At 46.2% G+C, this 25,645-nt stretch overlaps 2 protein-coding genes across 3 annotated transcripts in view; one reads left to right on the plus strand and one right to left on the minus strand.

The window, feature by feature from the left end:
• Positions 1–18,060, minus strand: part of TMEM104 (transmembrane protein 104) — a 66,473-nt gene extending 48,413 nt beyond the window's left edge. The window contains exons 1-6 of the mRNA XM_065415725.1: positions 17,984–18,060; positions 15,934–16,040; positions 11,418–11,539; positions 6,664–6,745; positions 5,518–5,617; positions 4,791–4,871 (exon numbers count right to left, since the gene is read on the minus strand). Of these exons, the coding sequence (XP_065271797.1) occupies positions 4,791–4,871; positions 5,518–5,617; positions 6,664–6,745; positions 11,418–11,539; positions 15,934–15,978 (430 nt within the window). The 5' untranslated portion in view covers positions 15,979–16,040; positions 17,984–18,060. The remainder of the gene's footprint in view (positions 1–4,790; positions 4,872–5,517; positions 5,618–6,663; positions 6,746–11,417; positions 11,540–15,933; positions 16,041–17,983) is intronic.
• Positions 18,061–18,191: 131 nt separating this feature from the next.
• NAT9 (N-acetyltransferase 9 (putative)) lies at positions 18,192–23,048 on the plus strand. 2 transcript variants are annotated; one of them, XM_065415826.1, is made up of 7 exons: positions 18,192–18,218; positions 18,913–18,999; positions 19,810–19,919; positions 21,214–21,354; positions 21,676–21,735; positions 21,966–22,060; positions 22,164–23,048. In XM_065415826.1, the coding sequence occupies exons 1-7, from the start codon at positions 18,208–18,210 to the stop codon at positions 22,308–22,310; spliced, it is 651 nt and encodes a 216-aa protein (XP_065271898.1). In that variant the 5' UTR covers positions 18,192–18,207; the 3' UTR covers positions 22,311–23,048. The 2 variants fall into 2 exon arrangements, with proteins under 2 accessions (XP_065271898.1, XP_065271899.1); XM_065415827.1 differs by lacking the exon at positions 18,192–18,218 and adding an exon at positions 18,527–18,572.
• The last annotated feature ends 2,597 nt before the right edge of the window (positions 23,049–25,645 follow it).

Consider the following 25,645-nt stretch of genomic DNA (forward strand, 5'->3'; position numbering starts at 1 on the left):
CCCCGGCCCACAAAGCCCTTCATCACAACCAGGTTGTACCTGTCCTGCATTCAGCCGGAAGGAGGAAGACGAAATAGAAAACCTCTGCAACAAAGTTAGTTTTATGCATACAAAAAATCTTAATGGGGCACACACAAGAAACTCTGCTGTTATGAGCTGAGGATAAAGAGATGCCAAATTACAGTGCCCCAACTTTGAAGAAGTGGAGCCAAATGCCTCAGTCTAAACAATACAAAGTGAATCTCAACAGATTTTAGTTCAAAGGCAAGTGAGCCATGAAAAAGCATGCAACTGTTTCACTTTAGCAGGAAAAAAGAAAGCAGCAAGCATTAGAAGAGACGAGCGTGAGGAGAACACGATGTTTTGACAAGTCTGTGCGCAGGACTGGGCATGACGAACTCAAGTTCAAATCCCCGGGGATGCTAACTCCCCGTGGCTTGGGCAAGTCACTTTATTTCGCTGTCTCACGGACGCTATCTGTAAACGAGGCTAGCACCACTGACTACCTTACAGGAGGGAGGATTAATGCTCATACAAGGCTTTGTAGTTTAGAAGCTCTACCATATATTTAGGTAATTCCACTGCACTCATCACTGTGGTATTTGGATGCTACATTCTGTACATTATTTGGTTTCGAGGAAGAAAGAAACATTCTACGTTTTGTGGCTCACTTGATTAATGACCTCCTGTTTGGAAGGCACCTTCTCTGCCAAAAGAAATCAAAACATGGTCTATATTATTACAGCACCAGCATCCCCTACTCAAGTTTAAAAATTTCCCCCTCATATCACTGGATCCTCCAAGATGGTACCTCCCACAGCTGAGGGGACAGCTAAAGGAGAATGTCAGACTCTCTCAAGATATATATGGGGGAACAGAAGGGAGGGGACTGGAAGAAAGTGGGGGGACGTGTATCTTGATGATATGCCTGAGGTACACTGGTGCTGAGATTATGTCCATATTACAGAGCCACAGAAGCGACCTCCAACCAGCTTTTCATTATAAACCTGATCTTGACCTTCTCTTCTAACTTTCTTAAAAAGTTGTTTCTCATACATGTTCTGTAGCCACGGGAGGTTAGTTTTTCTTTTGGCAAAGTTTGAAAAATGAGGTCCTGCTCTCGGAAAAGTCTCTCTCCCCCCGCCCCCCACCGTCATATTTATTAAAGGGGAACTGCAGGTGCTCAGCCCCTCAGAAAAAGAGTCAGGCCATTATTCTAGGAACTCCCAATTCGGGTGATTTTTTCCCTTCAGTTGTCCTGAAGGAGAACTAGTGCCTTGGGGTATTTTTAAGATGGTCACATAGGGACAGTCACTGTGTAACTTTGAAAACCATCAAATTCCAGGAGCAGGGGGAAGGACAGTTAAAACAATAGTTAACCCTTTAGACAGAGCTGCTATTCCAAGATGTCTCAGTTTTTAAAAATCAGTTTCCAGCCCTTTGTGTTGAAACGAGTCTTTAAAATGTAAAGAGAAGGTTAGGGCTCAAAGTCTGATTTTCCTAGTAATCCCTCCACTTCTTCCCCATTCCGTTTCCATCCAGTGCAACCGTCCTAGTGGAGGAAGTGCCAACTCCCGCTTCTGATGACTGCCCGTGCAGTAGCTTTTATGCAGACTTTGTACTTCGTTCAAGAAACTTATGGGAATAAAGGGTTAAGAAGTTGGTGAACTTGAAACCCCAGATCCTTAAAAGTCTGACTTGCTGATCTCTGGGATGCAACCGTGCACCATCCTGGGTTCCTTTTGGTGCCCTGTGTTGTGCTCAGGCGGCTCAGCTCAAAGAAAATGCAGCGTTCCCAGCCTGACTTTCTAATCAGCGAAATTCAGGCAAGAGGTTCCCCCATCTTCCCTGACTGCAGGCGGACTTCAGTGTCAGTTCTGTTTATAAACTGCCACCGACCCTCCCTGATCGATACTTTCATTACTGGACACAAAACGGGAAGATCAATGACTTCCTGTAAGGATGGAGAATGATGAATGTGCACAGAATCTATTATTATGATAAATGACTCCCGGATCCCTGGCAGAGAGAGCTCAACATTGTGACCAGAGAGAGACATGCTTCAGAGCAGGCTCCTTTAAAAGGAAATTGGTGGGGGCCCTTTATTTTTCCTTGCAGCCCAAACGTAAGTCAGCACCCTTCAGAAAACAGATGGAGAATCAGAGGTGGAAGATTTATCCCCAGCTTAACTCCGAGGTTTGCAGATTCACATCCTGTCAGATTGTTAAACCAGTCAAGGGAACTGAGCAGAAAATTCATTAGCAACAACGGGGTTTTTCCTTTTAACAGGCCAATGAGTCTCATTGGTAGGAATTTGTGACAACCCCCCACCCTCTCTCCAATGGCCATACAGCCCCCCGACATCTCATCTCTGCCTGTGCTACACAGCATCTGGATCCAAACATCAGAGACAGTTGCTAATGGTACAATCGCGGAGGCTAATGCTTTGAGCTAGTATTTTCAAACTCTAGCTTCTGACAGCCTAGATTTCTCATTCCCTAACCAATAACCAACTGATCACTGCACAACCCCCTCATTCAGGGCCCTTTGATCTCTGTGGAGCCTTTCAAATGACTGGTGTGCTATGACAGTCTACAGAGAGGCATGTTTAACTTGCCTCGCCTCTGATCTCTTAGGTTTGAGCTTTTCTAGCAAAAACAGTGGGGCACCTTTGAACAGGAGCTGAGCAATAGTACAGGATCAGGCTATGACTTCTGACCAGGGAGGGAAAGCAGCAAATGAGTCACAGCTCCCCCCTGAACAGTTAACTAGGTCGATCTCCTGTCTTATCTGGAAGTCACAGTGTTTTCATGCTGTGTTCTGTGGCAGCACCACCTGACTTCCTGAAAGAGCTCTCATCCCATCATAGGGACCCTAAATATTTTTGGAAGGGGCCCTAGCATCTAACTCTGATAACGCAAACTAAAAATAAAACTTTAAGAAAGGGGATTAAATGTAAAGTATTAAGCAAGTAATACAGCATTGCTAGAAAATTTACGTGTAGTTTTTCTTACTCGGGTTAGAAGAGAAGTACATGTACACCCAGCACCCTCTACTGGGAGACACTGCCTCTAACATCAGTGATTACAGCTTAAGATCAGCTGCAGCCTCCTAGAATGTAGCCTCCCTTATAAACCCCCCTTCTCCAGTACTAGGTATTGTAGTCACCATCATCTTCTCTCCAATACACTTGAAGAGGTTTTGCCAGCGATTTGAAATTTGCACATGCACTGGCTGACCTGTTGCCCCCTTTCTGCAACATCCCCTTAATCTAGCAGGCTACACCTGCCGATATAGACAAGGATCCAAAACAATACTGCTAGGCAGCACGTACACAGCACTCTTCCTCTTCAAAGTGCTTTACAAATATTAATCCCCAGACCACTCCTGTGAGGTAGGTAAATATTAGCCTTGTTTTGCAGCTGGGGAAACAGCCACAAGCAAAGAGACTTGCCCTGAGGTGCAGCAAATCAGTGGCAGAGCTGGTATTAGACGCTCCAGGGCCAGGCTCAGACCACACCGCTCGTCTGCCACCATTAGAGTGGGGGCACTTAGAGATCTAAGGTGGGAATTTCAAAATAGCTAAGTGAGCTAGGAGCACAAGACCCGCTGAAAGGATTCCCATGCACTTTCAGTGGGACTTGTGCTCGCAAATGACTCTGGTGCTTTTGAAAATGCTCCCCACCCCCGATCCTGATTCTCCGTTGAACTCAATGGAGTTACATTAGCATAAAACTGGTGTAATGCAGTGGAAAAGGCAGCCCATTGTGTGCTAACAAAAATACCGGTGAACAAAGGAACATGCCATTCACAAGACATTTGGCTGCAAGAGATCAAAACTGTACACCGTGGCATCTGTCTGATCGTTTTCGGGCGCCGCATGGTATTTCTTCACTAACACACTATGCTCTGAGTATCATCACTCTTGTTTTCTATGGCTTGTATCTCTATAATGTGAGATTGCAATAGAAAGCTATATTAGCTACCTTTGTATGGTTTTCTTATTTCATTCTAGTTATAGATGTGTTTTCTGTCCCACAATAAAAAACATTTAATACGAAGACAAGATGTCTGCATCCATCAGGTGTGCACAGGGACCCATTCGGACTGAAGCTCAGGATCAGAGAAGCCCTAGAGATCACTTACCCAGCCACAGTCAAGTGCTCTCAGAAATGCTCCTCACTGACCTCCTTCCTTCAGACTGAAGCTAACGGAGCGGGGAAATGTTTGGTGTGCTGCATCTTAACAGTGTCACCAAAGTGAGAGCAGCGCACTTGCTGGCTCGGCTACTGTGGACCACGTTTGCAGAGGCTACAGAGAGAGGAGGCGCGCACTCAATGCGTGAAGAGTCAGGGCCAGAGCAGCCATGCTGGGCAGAAGCAACTGTTGCTCCTACAATCTTTATACTCTCCTGTGCTAAGGGAAATCTGCCCATTATGCTTCAGGACTTTTTTGGCTAAACCTATTTCAGCCTCTCTGCCCTCCCTTACCTAGATTCTGGTGCAGTTCCCTTGGCTGGGTTGGAAATGAGTCCATAACATCTCATTCTCTGCAATTGCAGTGAAGGACAGGCAGTAACAAAAATCCTACAAAAAGGCGTTTGGGGATGAGGGGCATGTTTGGCTGGAACTGTCAAGTCGTCAGAATCAGGAGGTTTGGAGGGACCCCAGAATTGACAGCAGCAGCTGCTTCCACCACCACGTTACAAGTGCCCAGGTTTAAGGAACAATGACGCCTACTACCCCATTCAGGAAGATCTTTGGGAACCCTTGAGAAAGTGAGGTAGTTACCTTTATTGAAGAACATAGAGGCCATCTGACCCATTTCCACCCTCTCGGTGATTTCAAAGATATTGGGTGAGCCACGTCTCTCTGCAAGTTGGAAAAAAGAAAGTTCCACTCACTCTTCTTGATGAGCCAAAGGAAGGACAGGCACCATCTGGGGACATCTCATCTATCCTGGTAACACCATCCAGGATACATACACCCCTGCCATACAGTCTCCACACAGTTTATAGGTTTCCAAAGCAAGACATTTATGCCTCAGTGAGCAGATGGAATTGTTCTAGGTAAAAGGGGAAAGAAAAAGCTGCTTCTGTTTGGAAGCAACAGAGTAAAACTAGTCCATCTTGAAAGCCATAATGGCATGAACTAGAAGAGAGCTCGTGGGATGTGGAACTCATCTGTCACTAAGGGCTTGTCTATTCCAAAATAACAGTTCTTGAACAACTCCAAGTGGATACTCTTATTCTAGAATAAGAATGTCTTGTTCCTGTTTAGCTTAATCCATTTTCCTGGAGCTGTTCAGGAATGGTTATGGTGCTTTAAATTCACACCCTATCTTGATCCAAATTAACTTTCACCCTGAGGGCTAGTCTACACTTGAAAGGTGGAGGAGAAGAGTCTTACTCCACTTACAAGAAGGCAGTTGTAAAGGGTTTGGTTCCCACAGAAGTGGGAGAGGCCTTTCCTTCCCTATTAGCGAGCAAGTAAGTGGCAGCAAAAGCTGGATACTTACGAACTGACAGGATAGGCCGCGTCTCTGATCGTGCATAGCCATCTGGGAGGAGAACATCACTATCAGAGACCCCAGAGGAAGAATCTTCATCGTCGTCTTCCTAGAAGGTAGGAAAATGAGTGCAACTGTCCAGCTCTGCTCTGTGATGTCTGCTACCTGATGCACAGCTTGTGGCAACAGTACAAGGAGGTTGAAACAACCCAATGAAATAGCCTCACTTCCATGTGCTCATAGCTAAAGAGAGGGGGACTGGAAGGTACAGACCAGTGAGCACATGGAGAGATGGCAGGGAACCATATTTCCTGGTCTTGGAATGTGGGGAGGGCACTCTGGGGATGGAGGACAACACTGGCAGGGCATTCTGAGGTTAATGACGAAGTGAGCTACTCTTTTTCTGGGCGGGACATATACACAAGAGCAGAAAGTCCATTCAGTAAAATCATAAAGGCACTAGCAAGCTTGATGCAAGGAGTTTGTAGATTTGGTATCCAGACTCACAGTGTGGGCACCAGATTACATTTTCTTAAAAACCCAAACCTTTGCATTTCCCTCACTAGGCAGAGCCGGAAAACCCACTCCACAACTTCACCCCACCTACTGACCGCGATTGAAGTCTGACCAAAAAATTATGCCTTGTACAGCGTCATGAAGGCCACTAAACCCAGGAGCAGACAAACCCAGAGAAGGAGTAAATTCTACAGTCAGGACAGAGGCCAGAGAGAATGCCCAGCAGGAGTCCCTAGAATACAACCCCAATGACTGATAACAAGAGCATTCCAGCTGGATCAACGGTGGCCTGCAGTGGCTGGATCTCACATAATTTATAGATCTTAACGCACCTTGAATGATGGATTGGCTCTCCCCAACTCCTCTAAAGAGCATCTCAGGCCAAGACCAGTAGTATGAAATTGGGAGACGTATGGGCAGGGTTGGGGATTTTTAAAGCAGGAAAAGAAAATCCTGGGTTTTATGAGCAATACCACAGAGAACGACCGTATTTTATATGAAGACGTTAAGTACAGTGGAAATTTATTCCTTTATTAGACTTACTAATGAGGCGAGGTAGAGCCAGCACAGTAATCTGAGGAGAGCCTTTAGGGACTGAAGAATGATAGAGATTGGAAAATAAAAGGCCTTGACACAAACCTTGTGCTTTTCCATTCTCTTCCAACGCAGCTGGGCGTTAGCAGCGGCCATGGCTTCCATCACAAATGTTGTAGTCATGTAACTAGAAGGGAAATTAAATTTAGCAATTACTAATGGCTAACAAGGACAGCAGAATAGATCACTGCAAATTACTTTGACTGGGCTTTCCGAGGGCGACAGGCTATCCATAGCTCTGGGTACGTGCTGCAGCCTCCAAGCTGTTGCCGAGTAAAGAATGAAGAAGCGCAGAGGAGTTTTTCTAGGGTTTGGGGATTCTTACATTTCTTATGTGAAGTTAGTGTTGGAGAGATGCTGGACTGACAGCTCTGGGAAATGAAGCATCTTTTGTATGGAACAGAGACCAATGCAGACAGTGGCAAGGCAAGATTCTGCACTATCCCGCTAGTACATGGGACCATATGTAGAAGCAAGCGTCTCCGTGGCCCATTCAGCCCTGGGACTCTGATGAGAGTGCCCCACAGGTGTCAATTGGGATGCTGTGCTGCTAAGAGCTGGACTGAGACAGAGTTTAACAACTCTAATCTCGTAACCTAGAAGTTCTCACGCAGTAGTGAAAACAATGGCACAGAGCCCTAAGCATCGAATTTTGGAATTTTTGGACTCCTTAGATCAGTGATCCCCAACCTTTTTCGTTTGGCGGGCGCCGGACGACGAGCCACCGAGGACCGTGGCCGGCGGACGAGCATCCGCCGAAATGCCACCGAGAAGCGGCAACGTCAATAGGCGTCGCCGCCGAAATGCCGCGGCATCCAATCAGCGGCATTTTGGCAGCGACGCCTCTGGATGCTGCTGATTCTCGGCGGCATTTTGGCGAATGCTCGTCCGCCGGACAGTACGCGGGCGCACATAGATGCCCCAGCGGGCACCGCGGCACCCGCGGGCACCGCATTGGGGACCACTGCCTTAGATCCACAGGCAGGATTGAATCCTGACAGGGATGACCCAGTTCTTCACCTTTCCGACTCAGATAAATGAAGTATTGTGTAGTTCACTGTGTGAAGGGTCTCTAGGGTGAGACCTTCTAAACCAGAGTCCTGTCTGTTATGTGTAGCTACTAAAGATCCCCTAGCATGTTTTGTAAGAGTAGGGGTTTGTCCCAGCGCCCTTCACCAGCATTCTCCCCTTTCTCTTCTTGTACAGGGAGTTCTACCTCAGTTTGCTGCTGTCCTTCAACCCAGAGATGGTTGCATTTCAGTTGTGCTGTGTAGACACACAGTATGATGCAATTTGGGATGTAAGGCACCACACAGATGTAAAATATTCATAAGAGTACTTCCTTATTCCTGTTTCACAAGAACAGAAACAGGCAAGAGTATGTTTTTTCTTTTGTAAACTAAAAACCTGGAGACAGTTGTGGTGGCTTCATGGTATATTATCGCATCCAGGAGACTCTCTCTTTTGCTGTTTGTACGTATTTTTGTTTAAGCATCTGGGGCCCGGTAGACCCATTAGTCTCACCCAAAATGCTTGTGTAAAAACATCTTAAAACAGCAAAATAAAACCATAGTTAGGTGCAAATATCAGTAAATAACAAGAGCCTTTTATTTCTAAGATTATGTCAGAGGTGATCAAACTTTGACCAACCAAAAATGCACTGGAAATTTGTCAGGAGCATGAAGCCTGCAACTAATTCGCATAAATGGAGCAGGCATCTGCCTATATCTCCAGTACGGGTATGGCCCACAGGTTACATGCTACCCCACTACAATGGGGGCAGGCTTCTTAGAGGAAGATGGAGCATCACATGGTAAGGTTTGTAATCCCGAGTCAGTTTCCCCCATCTGCAAAGTGGGAATAATACATACTTCCTTTCCTCACAGTACTGTTGTGAGGCTTAATCTTTTGGTGGCTGTAAAACACTGCAAGACCCTCAGAAGGAAGGTGTTACTGAAGGGCAATGGTTTATTATTGTTGCAGATTTCAGAGCAGCAAGCAAATCACAGGACACACACCTCCAATATTGCCAGTGACTGTAGAAGAAGGAGTTAAATAACGAGGGGGAACTTTTTTTAACCCAGTGCCAAGGAGATGGCTAGAATCACTCGCCCATCGAAGTCCCAGTTCACCATTACAATCTGCTTTGCCGCTTTCAGGAAAGGATTGTCATTGTCTCAGCTAAATGACCATTTTAAGGTTTCTTTCCCCTCTACCGCCCTTTTAAGTAAAACTAAAATCAATCTTATTTAAGGCTCAACAACAGTTTCTTACCGCTTCACGGACTGAATTCATTTATCAAGTTCAAATGAGAAATTCGGTTTGCAAGGATAAAAGTATTGCAGTCCCTTCCTGGACTTCACATAATGATTGCCCATGTAGACTCTCACTGCACTGAAGGTTCTCTAGAGGTTATTAGGGAGTCAGAAGCGCAAACGCAGGAATGAAAGCAACAGGGGAAATAGGCTCACAAAGCACTTAGCACCAGTGGGCGACATTTCAAGGTTGGCACAAGAGCATCATGGATGAGCCAGCAAAATTTGCACCCCCTGCTAGCACTAAGATATAAACTGAGGAAGAACCAAAGCAGATGGTAGGGAGCTCTGTACATGGGCTTCATGCTTTGGAAATAAGGTTTTTAAAAACAGATTGCATCTGAATCCAACAGTCACTTATACTTCCAGGATTTATGTCTGTCAATAATAATTAACCAGACTTTTATAGAGCCTTTCTTTCTCAGATTTATTGCAGTTTACAAATATTAAGCCTCAACACACCTCGGGGTTTACAAAGATCATTTCATTCACCACTGAAATGCAGTGAAACATGGACTCTGTTTAATAGCCAAACAGCACAGGGCAGGAAAAAGTTGTATCCAATCAAAACTGCAGAAGGAATTTAGATTGGCCAATGGAGTTCCCCATAACAGAATTTGGCCAGGACACCAGGATTAACATCCCAATACTCTTACAAAAGTGAGAGGGGACCTTTCATGAGCACCAGTGATCCAGACAAGGCTTTACATCTCATCAGAAAGATGACACCACCAACTACTGGAGTCTCCAGGTTGAATGTGTAGATCACACAACTATAGCAACAGCCCTTAGCTCTACCTCCTGTGCTGCAACTGCTGCACCAGTGCAGAGGAAACCAAGCTGAAGTCTGGTCAGCTTCAAGTCAGCCTCAGGGTTTCCAAGATCCCAGACTGGTGAAGGGGAGGAATGAGGTAGGCATAGTTTTACAGGAAGTTACTTCCTCCTGGTAGCAGATGGGAGATTCAGCAACTCGCAGATTGTGTAATCACTACCGAACTGCGCTCCTCTGCAACTCTACTCGGGCATCTGCTTAAATTGCTTGTGCCCAAGAGCCATGGGGTGGATTGGTTTGAAGGACCCAGGTGATCTTTTGATTATTCTAATGTCTTCTCAGTGCAACATACCTAAAAGGTTATGATCCATACACAGAAGTGATTGGCATATATGGAATTTCTAACCTGAGTCAATCCAGTCCAGATTCAGTTCTAAAGCTAGAGCATGCGGATTCTGCAGACTCAGAGCAAAATTTGAAAATTCCATTTGTCTGTGGCGAATAAGTAGCCTTCCCTGTTAAGCATGGGTGCCAAAGACTGTGACGTTAACCTTCCAAATGGAAGTCAGTGCAGAGTTGCCCCCCCGAATCTGCAGGCAGACAGAGCTCCAGTGCCCCTTGCTCATAACCCTGCCAGGAGCCAAAGTGAAACTGACATGACAGGTCAGTTTCACGGCCACCATTCAAAATGCAGTCAGCAGAAGTGAAATTGTCAGGAATCACATCAACTTTGTGTTGCTGCTGGCGATTGGGAAAGATTCACTAGCAAAGAGACAAGCGCTGGAGTTATCCCTGGGGGAGGAGGACAACCTCAAAAACAGAGGCTGGTGGAAGGGTAGAGTAGTGAAGCTCATGCTTCAGGGTTTCAGCTGCCCACCTGCAGGGGTCTGGAGGGGATTTCCCTGCCCAATATATTCTGGAAGCCTCAGGGATGGCCATGGCTGGAGATGGAAGATTGGGTGTAGCGGGCCAGAGCTCTGATGTGACATGGAGCATTCTCTCTCTCAGGTACTTTGGCTGGCTGGTTCCTGCTCAAATGCTCAGGTCTAACTGATCACTGTATGTGGGGCTGGGAAGGTATTTTCCCCCCGGTCAGATTGGCAGTGAGCTTGGAGGTTTTTCACTTTCCTCTGGAGTGTGCGGGTGTGTGTCACTTGCCAGAATCATAGTTTTCCTGCTGGGGGGGAAGGGGAGTGGCCTTGGGCACTAGCGCACCTCAGTCTCTCCTAGTCTCTGCCTGTAGCACATAATAAACTAGTCTCCCATGGGCTGTAATGATTTGGTCTAATTTGAGTTGCTGGGTTTAGAATGTGAGTGCTGGGTGGCATTGGTGGCCAGTGATACACAGGAGGTCAGAATAGATGATCTGGTGGTCCATTCTGGCCTTAAACTCTATGAAGACCCTCTGCCATGCAGCAGCCAGAAGGCTCTAGAACGGGCAGTGGAGACAAAGTCCTCTCCCTTCCACCAGCTAGGGGAGATGTAGCTCCACGTTGCAGACATCCATTAGCCAGAAAGTTAATATTAAAACTACAGCCTCTAAACAGGATCCAGGTGCTGCCCAATTGTGAAATCCCAGCAGCTGGGTGGCAGAGCGGCTGGGCTCCTCACCAGCATGCTGCTCCCAATTTCTTACATGTAACCCTTAGAATAAAACCAAGCCACACTCCCAGCATGCTGAAGATAGGCAAAGAGAGACACCAAAAACCTACCTCATGAAGCCCAGGAACATTATGAGAATGAGGCTGACGAGCCAGCCAGCGGTGGCAAAGGCCTTCGGCATGGTTAGGGCTCCCGTACCAACGATAAGGTTGAACATGTAAACCAGGCCGACCTGCAATCATCCAGATAATCCGCGTTAGAGTCTGCAGCCGCCCTGGGGATCAGCTAAGATAACTCGCTGACATGGCAGGTTGTGTGTGGGGAATGTGATCTGTGTGCATGTCTAGGAAGGATAAGCACAAGGTAAAAGTAGATACAGGTGGAGGGGAACACTCAGAGCCAGAAAGGTCATGCAGTGGATTAGTGCACTAGCACAGCACTAGTCGGGGTTGATGCTCCCCCCAAATTGGTTCTATTTGCAATTTATGGAATGTTAAAAAAAAAAAAAAAAAAAAAAAACAATAGAATCTTGAATAGACATTTGACTACATCACAATCACCCCACATTACGACAATTTAGTACCACAATCTCCTCTGAGGAGAGCCCCAGGTCCAGACATGCAGGAGTTGCTATGGGTAAGGAATGGGATGCACGGATAGACTTGTACGGTAGAAGTCTGCACTCCTGCCTGCAACTATGCCTAGTTGAGGCCAGAACGATCCAACCTGATTTTCATGAAGCATGAAATTCATTTAATTATATTTTTTAAATGAAAGGAAATAGGAATTTACTGGCTGGATAACCAATCAACAGCTAGGGAGAGAAGGCACCTTCCAGCCACCCTGGGCAGAGTCAGGCACTGAGACTGTGGGGTTACATACAAGTCTCATAGGCTCCAGGGATTAAATCTTTGCTGACTAGCAGGAATGCAAGAGGCACCATCACCACACACAGGCTGCCATAGTGAAGTCAGTATTTAACCTGAAACCGAAAGTCTGGAGCTGAAATAGCCTGAAGCACTAGACACTTTCAACTTCCATTGTCCTACCACCATTCTTCGTAAAGTATGGCTGAGCCAGCAAAACCAGATCTGCTGACCAAAGGAGACTGGCCTCCAAGCATCATGTGACCTATACTATTGAACAATCCTTGTGGTTGAAAGCCCTCAGCTTGGTGCACATAATTCTCTCACTCAGCATCTTTGTGCTTGAAAGCCCAGAGAGAGGGAGCCCTTTGCAACAAAAGAGAATGGATTGTGTCATGATGTGGTCCACTCATGTTTCCTCAGAGTCAAGCACTTCCAAGATACAAAGTGCATCTGAGGCCTAATCTAAACACAAAGTTGCACTGGTTTAACTAAAGACGCAATTTTAAACTGATTTAGTTAAAACGGTGTAACTCTGTGTGTGGACACCCTTCAATTGATTTAACCTGGCTTATGTAGGTGTAGATATAGCCAGTTTTAAATTCATGCAAGGGTGTTCACACAGGGATTTGCACTGGTTTAATGTAGACAAGCCCTGAGAGTTGAAAACTGGTCAAAGTGACTGCCAGATTGGAGGCTAGGAAATAATTTTCCTATATGCTACATGACTGAGGAGTTCTGCCTTCTTCCTCTGAGGCACTGAGCAGGGATCGTAGAAATGGTGGACAATTCCTCCACAACCTACTCCCTTCCACTGCACAAGGACTGGTCTATCCTATTTCCTGTTTCACTGTTTCTGTTCTAAACTGTTCCCACTTCAGTCACATGTAATGCTTAGGGTCACCACAATGCAAGTGGTGGAAAAGAAACAGATCCCCACCTGCTCTGCTAAAAGAGGAAGATGAAGACTGAGCAAAGGGAGGGGACTCTGCCCTCCCATTCTTAATGCAAACATGGTATGGGACACACCCCGAGAGTCTCCCTGCTTCCTTGTAAGATCATATGAGAATTTTTGTGCAAATGAGGGAGAAATCCAGATGTAGTGCTTGGGATGGCCAGAGATCATAGGAGCCAAGCTTGGAGACATCATACTAAACACAACGCAAAGCCTTTTTTGTTACGCTCACAACGAGACACTACACCTTTTCACTGTTCAAGCATGAACATCAGCTGGTCCCCCAAAGGACTAAAATGCAGCCTTCCCGGTTTGCAGAAAGGATCTTGTCACTCAGTTGGCAGGCTGTCATTTCCTGCATACATCCCCTTGTGTTCGGAGTGCCCAGGGGCCTGACTCACTCTGCAATGAAGGACTCTTGGACAGAAACCCAGGTGATTTTTCTTGGCTTTGGTTGAACGGATGCCAAGACTGGCATCATGTTACTGTCCTCAGACTCTGGGGCAGTGAGAGCCCTGCATCCTGAGAGGAAATGAGATATCTACAGTTCCCTAGAGCTCAGACTCCAGGAGATTTCTGCAACACTAACATTTTGAACTATGCATGTAGTCAGAAAAACAACTAAAAACAACATCCCAGGGTTCCATAATCCCCCTCAATGGCAAAAATCAAATTGGGTTGGCTTACTAGTCAAAAGATGATTTTGCCAATGTCAGTACTGAAAATTCACTTAAAATGAGGAAATCAAAACCCATTAAGAAGAGAGTAGATTTCCTTCTCAACATTGGTGAACCAATACTAAAGCTTTCAGGACCTAAATGTTTCTGCTCTTGGCAAGTCACAAAATACTGGACCTTGAAAGCGAGCATGACAACTACTTTATTAGTGGGTTTTTTAAATGCTGACTACAAAAAAATGTCAATAGTTGCAAGACAAACATTTAAAAAGGTACCTCTGCACCAATTCCCTATGCTAGCAACGTCTGAGAAGTTCATGCTATTAGTGCCATTTGTAGTTCAAGTTAAAAAAAAGTGACTTCATCTTCTCTCACATAATATTTTCTCCACCTGAGTCAACTGGAATCACTTGGACATGAAAAGGCTTAAGACTACAAGACTATGCAAAAGCACAACACTCAACAAAAATTATCCAAAAACTGTAATCAGACAGGAAATGCTTTAAAATCAGGTTTTTCTGATTACTGTGTTGCTGCCCTGTTCCCTTTGCCTGCTTTTAGCTGCCAATTCTCTTATGAGCATAATGCCCAATTCTACCCTCAGCTTTTGAGGGTTCCTAGACTCGAGATTAATGTTTATAGCATTTGAAAGTTGAGATTCCTGGATCTCAGGTGGTGGAAAGCATTTGTTCTATCTTTAATGGGTCTTGAGATAACCACTAAGATCGCGTCAGAAATGAAGCTCTGGGGAAGTAATATGGGGTAGTGACAATTTTATGAACCCCATTAGATAAAAAAAACAGCATTTCTGGTGGTATACAGAACTAATTGCTAGCATTGTGGGTTCATGAAATATCTGATCTTAAAATGGTCACTAGTGCCTCAGACTAGCCAGGCATTTTTAATATGCAGCAGTTAATACAGCAAATCCCACACTTCAGAATAGTATTTTAGATTCCTGAGCTATACTCTGCCATTTATATCATCAGGGTAATAAATCAAGAAATCCAAATTTAACTACTAATTTTGAGATTATGCATAAGAAAGAATAGACTCTAGCTTATGCTCACATAGCTGTATTGTCTTTGCAGGGCCCAGGCTGAAGAGAAGTCAGGTCTAGTGTTCTGAGCACAAGGCTGAGAGCCAGAAATACCGGAGATTCTAATCCCTGCTCTGGTAGTGACTGTCACTTTACTTCAATGCCTCAGTTTCCCCATCTGTAAAATGGATATTATACTTACCTACCTCATAAAGGATGCTGTGAGGACTGATCATTTGGGACATCCCATTGAAAAATCATGTTTGTCTGAATTTTTTTTTTTAATTTATCATTGTTACAATTAATATGCAAGATGACTAACAAACAGATGAGAGGAAAAAAGGTTTGCCCCCTTAAGCTTTCAGTTTGTTTTTTTATATTTGACAATGCTTTGTAGATAGTGAATTTCAGCATCCCACACAGCTGCACCTATTTGTGCAAGTCTTTCACACAGGATCAGGGGAGAGGAGGAAAACTTTTTTTAAAAATGTGGATGTAAAACCATAAAAATGGGCAAGAGGGCAGGTGTAGTATCAAACTACCTGTAACTCATTTTTTCAATCAATTAAGTATCAGGTTGACAGTGTCCCTTAAGATTTGTAGAGTAACTGGCTATGTAAAACAATATGCAAATACTAAGCATTCTAACTGATTATTTAAAACTAGTTTGTATCAGTGAACAGATGCATCTCAAAAGACATATGGACCAGAGACACGCAGAAAGGTGATGCCATTTTCACATTTCTGACCATAAATACAGGTGAAAAAAGGACCAAGCCAAACTTAACATATAAAGTCTGAAAGACAAGATGAAAGTTCTCTAAGCTAACTCACCAAACTCTAGATACTTTCAAACTCCCAAGTGGCCCTTGTTGTGGTAATTCAAACCAAGATCCCTTGGGCAACAAGCTAAACATGTTCTACTGCCCTTATCCTAATATCTTCTAGCATTCCTTGCAACTTTGCCATTGATTACCTTGTTCACTGGGAATCAGGAAGATGTAAGTAACAACATACCCTGAGAGTAAGCAGGTTGTGAAGATAAGACACTGAACAAACAGCAGTGGTGAATCCCAGTGGTAATACTCACGTAAGGAGAGTACAGCTCCCCTGTGTCGGTAATGCCACCCGCCATGTTTGAGGCTAGAGGGGCCTGGAACGGAGAAGCAGGTATCTTCTGTCTCTGCTACGCCTGGCCTAAAGAGACAACATGTCCAAGACTGGTTATCATTATCAGCAGCGGCTCATGATGCCACTGAAAGACCGATGGACAACCCATTACTGTAAACAGAGGAAGATTTGAGCAGAATTGCAATTGGGACTCTGTCCTGCCCTGGGATATGAGCACACCTCCAGATGCCCCCTCCTCCAACACGCTGTCCTGACACCTCCGTTCAAAATTCTTTACTGCTTTGACAAAGTGCACAAATGTTATCAGATAGCCCTACTCTTTCCCCCTGCACATCAGATACCTACCAGTTACCAACTGCAAGAAGCCAGCAGTGCAAGACAGGAGCAGATCATTCCATAATTGTCCTGTTCTGTACACTCCCCCTGAAGCTCTGCTATGGGCAACTATTGGAGACAGGATACTAGGCTAGATGGACTCTGTTTGCCCTATTATGGCAGCTCTTATGGAATGTACCAACCTTACTGAAACGGCCACCAAACCTGGGATTTCCACTAACCCACTCAGTAGGAAAACAATGGTTCTATAAAGGATCATCTAATCATACTATCACCCAAATAATAATCAATATGCTTTAGAAATATATTGCCATCACATGAGTTATTCTGCAGATTGCTACAATAAAAAACACCCAACAACCCCAATCTCTCTCCATATACTTTCCAAAAAACAGCCAGCCAACATTCTGAACGTAGAAACAGAATACATTGAATTATACATACCTAGGCCTCCAAAATAAAAGCATTTGGGGAACTTCACAACAGCTATAAAAGCATTTGAAAAAAAGCCCTCTGAAGAATTTATAAGCCATTAAATAATTACAATTTTCCAATAAAATCACTATTCCAGTTACTTGAGAACTTAATCTAACTCACCTTACTATATAGGAGAAAAGGTTTGGGCCCTGTCTTAACAACCAACTACACCAGCTGGCAAAAATTATCAGTACAAACCTCCTCCTAGCCCAGGCACAGAAGAATATTCAACTTCTGGCACCACCTCAATCACAACAGTAAACATCCCCTCCTCCCCCCACAGCAGCAGAGTAGTAGAGGATGAAAAGCTAAAATTAGCTAACAAATATAACCCACTCCTAGATAATGATCCTGTTCTGGACATGACAATATTAATCTCCAGTTCAATGGAGCAAACAAACCCACCCAAGATAGTGATGCTAAAAACACTACAGCAAAGCCTAAAACAGAACAAAACCAAGGGAGACTGCTACAGAGCCATGCTCAGAATTATCAGGCCAGCAAGACATCTATCTCATCATAGAAAAATGTGCAAATCTAAGGCAGACTCTCCTCAAATGCCCAGTGACAATAAAATAGAGGTGGGAACAAGGAGAGACAAAGCAAAGAGAAAACCCATGTGACACAGACTGATTTGGAGACACCTTCTACTCCTTTGTCCAAATACAACCCAGGAGGGGGGAGATGAAAGGGAAACATCCCACTGACAAATATCCGCACAGCAGACACACCCCATTTCACCAAGAGAGACCGCACCCCTTATATCCCACCCCAGTGACCACATGTGTTCCATCCCACCCCCAACCCTCCACATGATGAGACCTCCCACCCAGAGCCCCCACAATACCCAACCCCCACTCCGAACCCCCCACACTGCCCGAGCGCCCCACCTCCCACTCCAAACCCCCCACACTGCCCGAGCGCCCCACCTCCCACCCCAGAGCCCCCACACTGCCCGAGCGCCCCACCTCCCACCCCAGAACCCCCACACTGCCCGAGCGCCCCACCTCCCACCCCAGAACCCTCACACTGCCCGAGCGCCCCACCTCCCACCCCAGAACCCTCACACTGCCCGAGCGCCCCACCTCCCACCCCAGAACCCTCACACTGCCCAACCCCAATGTCACCAGAGCCCCATCTCTCAGACCCTCTCCATACCACGTCCCCACCCCACAGGCAGCTAGCTCCTCCCGTACCTGCGCTCCCAAGGACCCTGCCGGCACACCCCAGACGCCACCCTCATACCGTGGAACGTACAGCGCATGCGCGGACTCACCACGCAGCAGCAAGGCCTTCCACACGCGTAACGAGGCCCCTGCTCCGCCGATTGGATGCACTGGATCACGTGCGGCAGCGCGGGCCGTCCGGCCGCACTCGACTCGGTGGCACCCGTAGGCTGGAAGCGGAGTAGTTTCTGCGCATGCGCTCTAGGTGAGGCATCCAAAGCACTTTTTCACACTACACCGGCCCGCAGCGGGTCGGACCGAGACAAGAGGTGCCTTGTAGCCCCGGGACCCCATGGGCTGGGGAGACGCCCGTTCCCTGCTAGGGCTAGATATCCCCTCCCCGGGCGCCCCCCCATTGCCCTCCACCCGGGGCTGGGTGTCCCCCTCAATTGCCTCCCATCCCCACCCCACTGGGGGCTGGAGGGTGCCCATTTCCTCCCGCCTCCCCTCCTGGGGCTGGAGAGGGCTGGAGCAGTGTCCCCCGCTGCTCGGATGTGACGCAGTGGGATGGGGGTAAATGGCTGCTCAGTGCTGACCCGTCGGACTAGGAACGGTTTGGGTGTGGTGCTCGTCTCTTGCATCTCCTCATTGTTTTGCTTCTGTGTCTAGTCAGTTTGCCAGCTCACCTCTTAGAGCAGTCACTTAACCAGTGTCTCCTTTGCTGAAAAGACCAGGATAAAACCCATTAGGGGAGCAGGAAAATGTGGGGGGGGGGGGGAGGGGGAGGTTGTAAGGAAGTGTAAAAAATAAAAAAAGTTGGAGCCCATTATTTAAAGGGGTCTCTATGAGAAAGTGAAATTCATTGTAGTTACTCAGTTTCAAGGAACTGTTGTTGATGGTGTACTTTTCCCCTGGCATCTTTAAAAGCTTTAGTAAGTTACTTTCTGTCTCTCTTTCAGGTTGAAGACGATGAAGATTAACCAGAACACAGTCTTACAGGGGAAGAAGGTGACCCTGGTACCATACACCTCTGCTCATGTATCCCGGTATGTCGCTTACACCATCTCTGACATCTGTTTCTATTTTTAAAATTCAACTTTATTTTTTAAGGGAATTTATCACTCATGGAAGGCTCTGGCTTACCAGCCCTGGGGACTGAAATGATCTCTTTGTCTGTGTAAGTGGCACAGCACAAGCAGCAGCAGTATGGCTTTGCCTATGTTGGCTTGCCCATATTCCTTGGTTTTGCTCTGTAGCAGCCACCTCTAGGTGTGAGGGCAGCTCGGTGTCCTTGAGCCCTCTGCAGAGACTGTCATCAAAGACGGACAGCAAGTGTCAGTGGTGATGTTTGTTTATCCATGTGGACACTTGTCCAGTTAGAAGTGAGCTGGACCCATTAGCTCACTTCACGTTGGCCACCAAACAGCCATCGGCTATGCTGCTGTTTCAGTGCTCGCTATAACCTTTTCCCAATCGCTTGTGAACAGGGAAACTTCAACTCATGAAAACTGAACTGCTCTCTGAAGAATTTAAATGTTAAGCCATGAGTTTGTAAACTGCAGCCTTGGATGATTGCACTCTCAGTGCAAAGCAAACTCAAGGTGAGGTGTCACGCACGCCTGTACTAGTCCCTTCATTTGTGTGCCTGTGTGAAGGAGATTGTGTACTGATTCTGGTGTTGTTTCAGGAAGTTAAGTGAGCCTTGCAGCCTCTGGCCAATGGGGCATTTATAGCCATTTGTAGTCTCCTGAATAGGTTCATGGTAGGGGGACAGTTTGACCCTTAAAGGTTTCAGTGGAACACAACAGGTGGTGTTCTAAATAGGTCTGCATTCTGTTTGTGGCACTCTCCATCAGGTACCATGAGTGGATGAAATCGGAGGAGCTACAGCGACTGACCGCATCTGAGCCACTGAGCCTGGAGCAGGAGTACGAGATGCAGCGCAGCTGGCAGGAGGATGCAGATAGTGAGGCATTTGAATGTTTTGCAAAAGTGGGAAGGTGTAGTGACCACTTCCGCCTCACTGTTGTTAGGAGTTTCTGGCAGGTGTGATTCTGCAAGCCTGTACTGTAAAGGGTGTGAGCCATTATAGCAGGGCAGTAGCCCCCCTAGAGTTAAGGGTGAGAATAGCTTACTGTTTAATTTCCAGTTTTGTTCTAAATGCTCTAAAATCCACGTGCTTAATCAGATTGTCTTGAAAATGGATGTGTCTCAGAGGGGTGGGGAATAGGGTTAGTGGTTCAAATTTGGGGTCATTTAAGGAATAGGTTCTCAGGATATAACCCTCCCTTAAAAATTATGTAACGTCAACATTTTTGGATCTCTCTGTCATCACCTGAACCTCTGAAAACCAGTAAATGCAGAGTTAAAATATAGGTCCATTTGATATTCTGGAAGGTATGAGGTACCACCAGTCAAACTTATCTCAGCCTTAATGACGTTTTTGGGCAGTGAATACATATGGATCTTGTGTATGCACACACTTATTCAAGGGATTGGAGGAACACAGGGGCTGCTGAAGTTTTGCTTTATCCAGCTGTTAATAACAAGAATAATTTAAGTTCTTAATATCACTTGAGCAGCAGCAATCCAGTCAACTTCTGTAAAGAGCAGAGATCTGAGAACTCAATCCTTGTAAACGGGTGAGGGAGGGGTTGAGTTCTCCCCGTGGAATCTGACAATTTATAATGACAAGGTTTGGATTCATTGGCTGGATTGTTTTCCAGGCTCTATTAAAGGTTGGGTGAGTGACTGCCCATAAAAATCTAGTACAAATGTATAGTCACAAGACACTGAGGGTGGGACATACCCGAAGTTAACCCTTGTCTTGGTCAGTGGTGACAGCACGGGAAGACATACTGAAAGGAGCCGCGGGATAGACTGGGTGACTCAACAGGTTGCTTCAGTCTCTTATGTTCACATTCAAGGTTCTTTGCCTGAATTTACTGTAAAAGGCGATGAAGTGGGGAAAGCTAATCCACATTAATTTTATATATTGCATCAAGTTAAAGTATCTGTGTGAGCCCTGGGTCCATGCAAACTGAAACCAGCATAGATTTTCCAGGGTGCTGCTGGTATTGGCAGTCGTGGTAAGCATGCCTGTCTGGCCCCGGAGCCCTGATTACTGGTCATACAGGCTATTAATATGTGCAGGATGTTGCTTCTCTGCCCATTGTCCATCTTTAATGTCATACTTCAGTAATTTGTGAATGATTCTTAAACATACCCTGTAAGTTCTGCTGCTGTCTCATTTCCCCCAGAATGCACATTTATTGTACTGGATACTGAGAGGTGGTCAGGGCAAGCAGGTACCGAGGAGGACTGCATGGTGGGGGACGTGAACCTGTTCCTCACCGATATGGAGGATCCAACAGTGGGAGAGATTGAAGTCATGATTGCAGGTACATTAAGCGCAGCCCCAGGCTGCTGCTACCACTATCACCCTAATGCCACCCTCTGCCCTGCAGAGCTGTTAGGTACGAAAGCACCTTCATGCAAATAGGTTCAGGGGGATTCTGACGACTCTCCTCATCTGACAATGGTAGCATTGGCTACAGCTAGATGGAAAGTAGGCAGATAACGTACAAGCTTCCTGCATTCAGAGCTCTAACAGTGCAATTCAGTCCTCATCTGCAACCCCCTTTCTGCTAGTCCAGCACATGACTGATTACAGGGTTTGTGTTATATAGATGGACACCACCATCTGTTCTTGTCTCTTTTAGAGCCCAGTTGCCGTGGCCGAGGGTTTGGCAAGGAGACAACTCTGATCATGATGTTTTATGGTAAGGATGGCTAAATGTGGGAGGACGGAAGTGATGTGATGGGGAGACACAGGCACACGTGCTCCCATTGTCTGCTCTGCATATGTGGAGAGGGTGGTGGATATATACCAGCCCACGTATTTAAGGAGCATGGGAATCTTGCCAGTCTGCAGCTATGACATAATGCAACGTTATGGAGATACATGTGTGCAGCCAGGGGTTCTTATCTCTCTTTCTCGCTTCTCCTGTAGGAGTAACAAAGCTGGGAATTACCAAATTTGAGGCTAAGGTCGGACAGGAAAATGAAGCTAGTATCTGCATGTTCAAAAAGCTTCATTTTAAGGAGGTGAGGTACAGCCTGTTCAGGAGAGATGGAATTCTCCCCTTTTGAAGCTGCATTTAGCTAATGCCTGAGATCGATCCGCGTTGTTCTCTTACCTTGTATATAGGTTGCCGTGAACAGGGTCTTCCAGGAGGTGACATTGAAACTGGATGTGAATGAGCAGCAGAGACAGTGGCTCCTGGAGCAAAGTAACCACGTGGAGGAGAAAAATTATAGTGTGTTGAACCTACAGACCCGTGCCTCTGAGACCTGACACCTCTTCCAGAGGCAGGCAGGCCACACCCCTGCTAAGTCTCCAGGGAGGAAGGGTTTGACAACATTACTGAGTTCAAGTATGGAAAACACCTTGGGACCAAGAGTGAATCAAACAACAAACTGCTTTGTTATTACTCCACATACCTGGTGTACCACCTGTGAAATGCTGATCTTCCACTGCAATCGCGACAGAGCATCTACAGCGGCATTCCTTTGAAATAGTGCCTGGAAGCTGGGATGGATGAACAGATGCTAACAGGTTAAGCATAGAAGTACACCTTGGCTGGGAATGGCCCTTTTAGCCACAAAGCTCCCTCTACCCTGTTCTAGGAAGGGACTGTCTACACCTCCAGGGCCTATAAACATTAGTGAATTGGCCAGTAATGCTGTCAGTCTGTGGATGAGCAGAGTAGATTGGGTTCCTAGCTAAAACCCCACCATCCTTAGCAGAGTTCCTAGTGTCACAAATGAGACTCTGGCCTGCTTTGTCACACAAACTGACACATACAATGTGACAACATGATCTGGTACGCAAAGTAGCTCCGTTGCCATCCTTGGCTGGTAAAGTGGTGGTTACAAGATTTCAGAAAATAATAAAGTACATAAGACTTAAACCAGTGGGGCTGTCCATGGATCTGCTAGACAAGTTGTTACTATTCCAGGTACTGCAGGCACCAGGCTTTCCCCTCCTGGCCTCTGTGCTTAGTCCTGGGGTGCCACCATTGGCAGCGGCCCCGCCATCCACCTGTGCATGCTCAAACCCGTTGTGTAGCTTGTCACAGCTCTTGGTTAGTGTGAGCACAGCTTAGTAGGAGAGGCCGGGACAACTAAGATCTGAGAGGGGTTGAGTGCCCTCCTCTCCCATTGAAGTGAATTTGAGTTGTGGGTACTTCATAAGGGACACCTGGCTGACTTCCCTTGAGCCAGCAATGGTAAACTACTACATTTCTAAAAGGTTAGGAACTAATGTGCTAAACTGCCAGCATGTAAAAAGAGGGCAATCAAAGAGGATGGAATGAGAGTCCTAAATTACCTCTGTGCATCAGACTTCACCAGATGATGATTTTTGATGGGTAGAAATACCTGTCTCATTGCTGCTTGGTACAGGTACTGAAAAAGGTCATCGCTGTGATGGGGTATCCATAAAAAGGTGAATGAGGAAATTAAATTGCACAGAGGATGTAAAGAATAAAGCAGCTGATCTGCTACTATGCTTATTTAAAACCATCTACGTTACAAGTCAACCAGAGAATGACTAACCCCCTGGAACCCAGCCTTTAAGGATGCAATAAATAAAACCTGTAGAACTGATTGCTGCATGGTGGCGTTGACACCTCTAAAGTCTCAAAACCAGGATTCGTGCTCAGGTGAATAAGAACATGCATTCTGATACCGCAGTAGTCGCCACTGGAGTTGGGAATTTTTCAACAAAATGGTTTTTCATTTAAAAATGCCAGTTTGTTGAAACCAGAACTTTTTGTGGAAACATCACTTTTGATAAAACTGGAGTTGGCAAGGTTTGTCAGATCCAGGATGGAATTTCTGGTCAAGAACAGACACGCCTCTAGAATGAATCAATGAGAGCAGGGCCTCAAACTTGGGTCTCCCACATCCCAGGCAAATGCTCTAATCACTGTGGAGGGGTAGGGGGTGGTGTTTTTTCATGCTTTTTTTGAAAGGTCTCAGTTCTCTTCTGCATTAGAACAAAAACAAATTTTGAAGCCTCAGCTTTTTATGAAATGGAAAGGATGGTTTCTGACCGCCCCTCCTTGCCCCATCAGTAGTGATAATGGGTTTCACCCTTTGTATAAAACTGCTTTTCAAAGTGGGACAAGCAGTCTTGGAAAAATAGTCCCATTCTCAAAGGCAGCTCAGGGCTGAGCCTGGAACCTCTGCTTACTGTGCTCTGATAAGATGGATGGGGGAAAAAAGTGCCTCATACTTTGAGGTGGTGTCCTTGAGGGTAAGTGTTGGTAGCAACCCTCCTCCATTATTTGACTTTCTGAAAAGAGGCCTGGGGCCGCTGGACAGTGTTGTAGAAACGTAGTGGGGGAAAACCCCTACTTTTATTACATTGCATGGAGGGAAAGACTTCGAATGGTGCTAATTTTGTTCCTCCTCTGTGATAGTGAAGTGGGCTAAAGCCTGTACTCGGGGTCTGGAAGCTAGTTGAAGTCAAACATTACATTCTAATGGAAATAAGTAACCCTTGTCCGTATAAATGGAGCCATTTCATCCCCTCCCCCCACACGTTCTCGGTGTCGGGGGCATTAGTAAAATGAAACAGGCTCCATAGTGGACAAAACCAGGGGGCAATCTGCTGTTCCCAAAGACCCATTGGGGGTGCATATAAACAACCTACCCCTGCACCCAGCCCTCTACCTTACAACTGTTCCTTGTGCTGGGCCTGAAATGGTGCCGGACAGGGAGGGAGAGAATGACCTGCGGTTTGGTATGTGTGTCACTGGAAATTCTTTCCTCCTGCTCACGGGTGTCAGATACCTGCTGCCCTGTGTTCGAGTAGTTCAGTCCTCACTTCTTGCTGGATTGAGGGGCTGAGAACACAAAAGACTAATGGATCTGTGTGGCTGCCGGTAGCTGGGTTCCCTTAGCCGTAACTCACCCTGTCTAGAAGCGCTAATGAGGCCCAGCCCCTTTCCCTGACTGAAGGATGTGACGTGAATCATGAATTTCCCCCGCTGACTCCTGGAGCCCTGCAACCCTTCACAAAATCATATCCAAGTCAGAGTTATGAGCAAAGAGATAAGAAACTCTGATGACATCCTCTCCTGCCCAAACAAGTGCTTTCACCCCACTGGAAACAGAGCTGCAGAAATGTAACTGGGGATGAGGGACAGATGCAGTTTACAGTCACCAGGGAACTCAGACGGTTGGAGATCTTCCATTTCAGCTTCCTGCTGGGCTTCATCTAAGAGGTACACAACAGCCATCCCTAAACACACTGCCTCTAAGTGATGGGACCCAAACTGCAAGGCCTATAAATCAATGAAGGATTAGGGATCAGGGTTCTTTGTATTAACACTGCTATGATGTGTCACACCAAGAAAGTTAGCTGGGGCAGTGGGTCGTTCGGGGTAGGAAATTCTGATTCCTAGATAAAGGCGTTGAGGGAGGATAGGGAAGGCCTCAGAAAGCGACCCTGGAAAAAACGGGAACAGCAGCCACGGCACAACCACTCCAATGGCCATGCTTCAGTGTCTACAGGAGGAACAGACTGGGGCGCGCACAGGACACAGGACACAAAGAGAATGAATGGGCACCTGGCAATAAATACAGGAAATGCGACAGCCAGGTGCAAGTAGCTGACATAAA

Source organism: Emys orbicularis, chromosome 13 (genome assembly GCF_028017835.1).
Source record: "Emys orbicularis isolate rEmyOrb1 chromosome 13, rEmyOrb1.hap1, whole genome shotgun sequence".
Classification (NCBI taxonomy): Eukaryota; Metazoa; Chordata; order Testudines; family Emydidae; genus Emys; species Emys orbicularis.

Excerpts from the sequence above, each read along its gene's own strand:
- NAT9 (XM_065415826.1), top strand. Across the intron at positions 19,000-19,809 it reads ACCTCTGCTCATGTATCCCG|GTACCATGAGTGGATGAAAT; the intron begins GTATGTCGCTTA and ends ACTCTCCATCAG. Across the intron at positions 22,061-22,163 it reads AAAAGCTTCATTTTAAGGAG|GTTGCCGTGAACAGGGTCTT; the intron begins GTGAGGTACAGC and ends CCTTGTATATAG.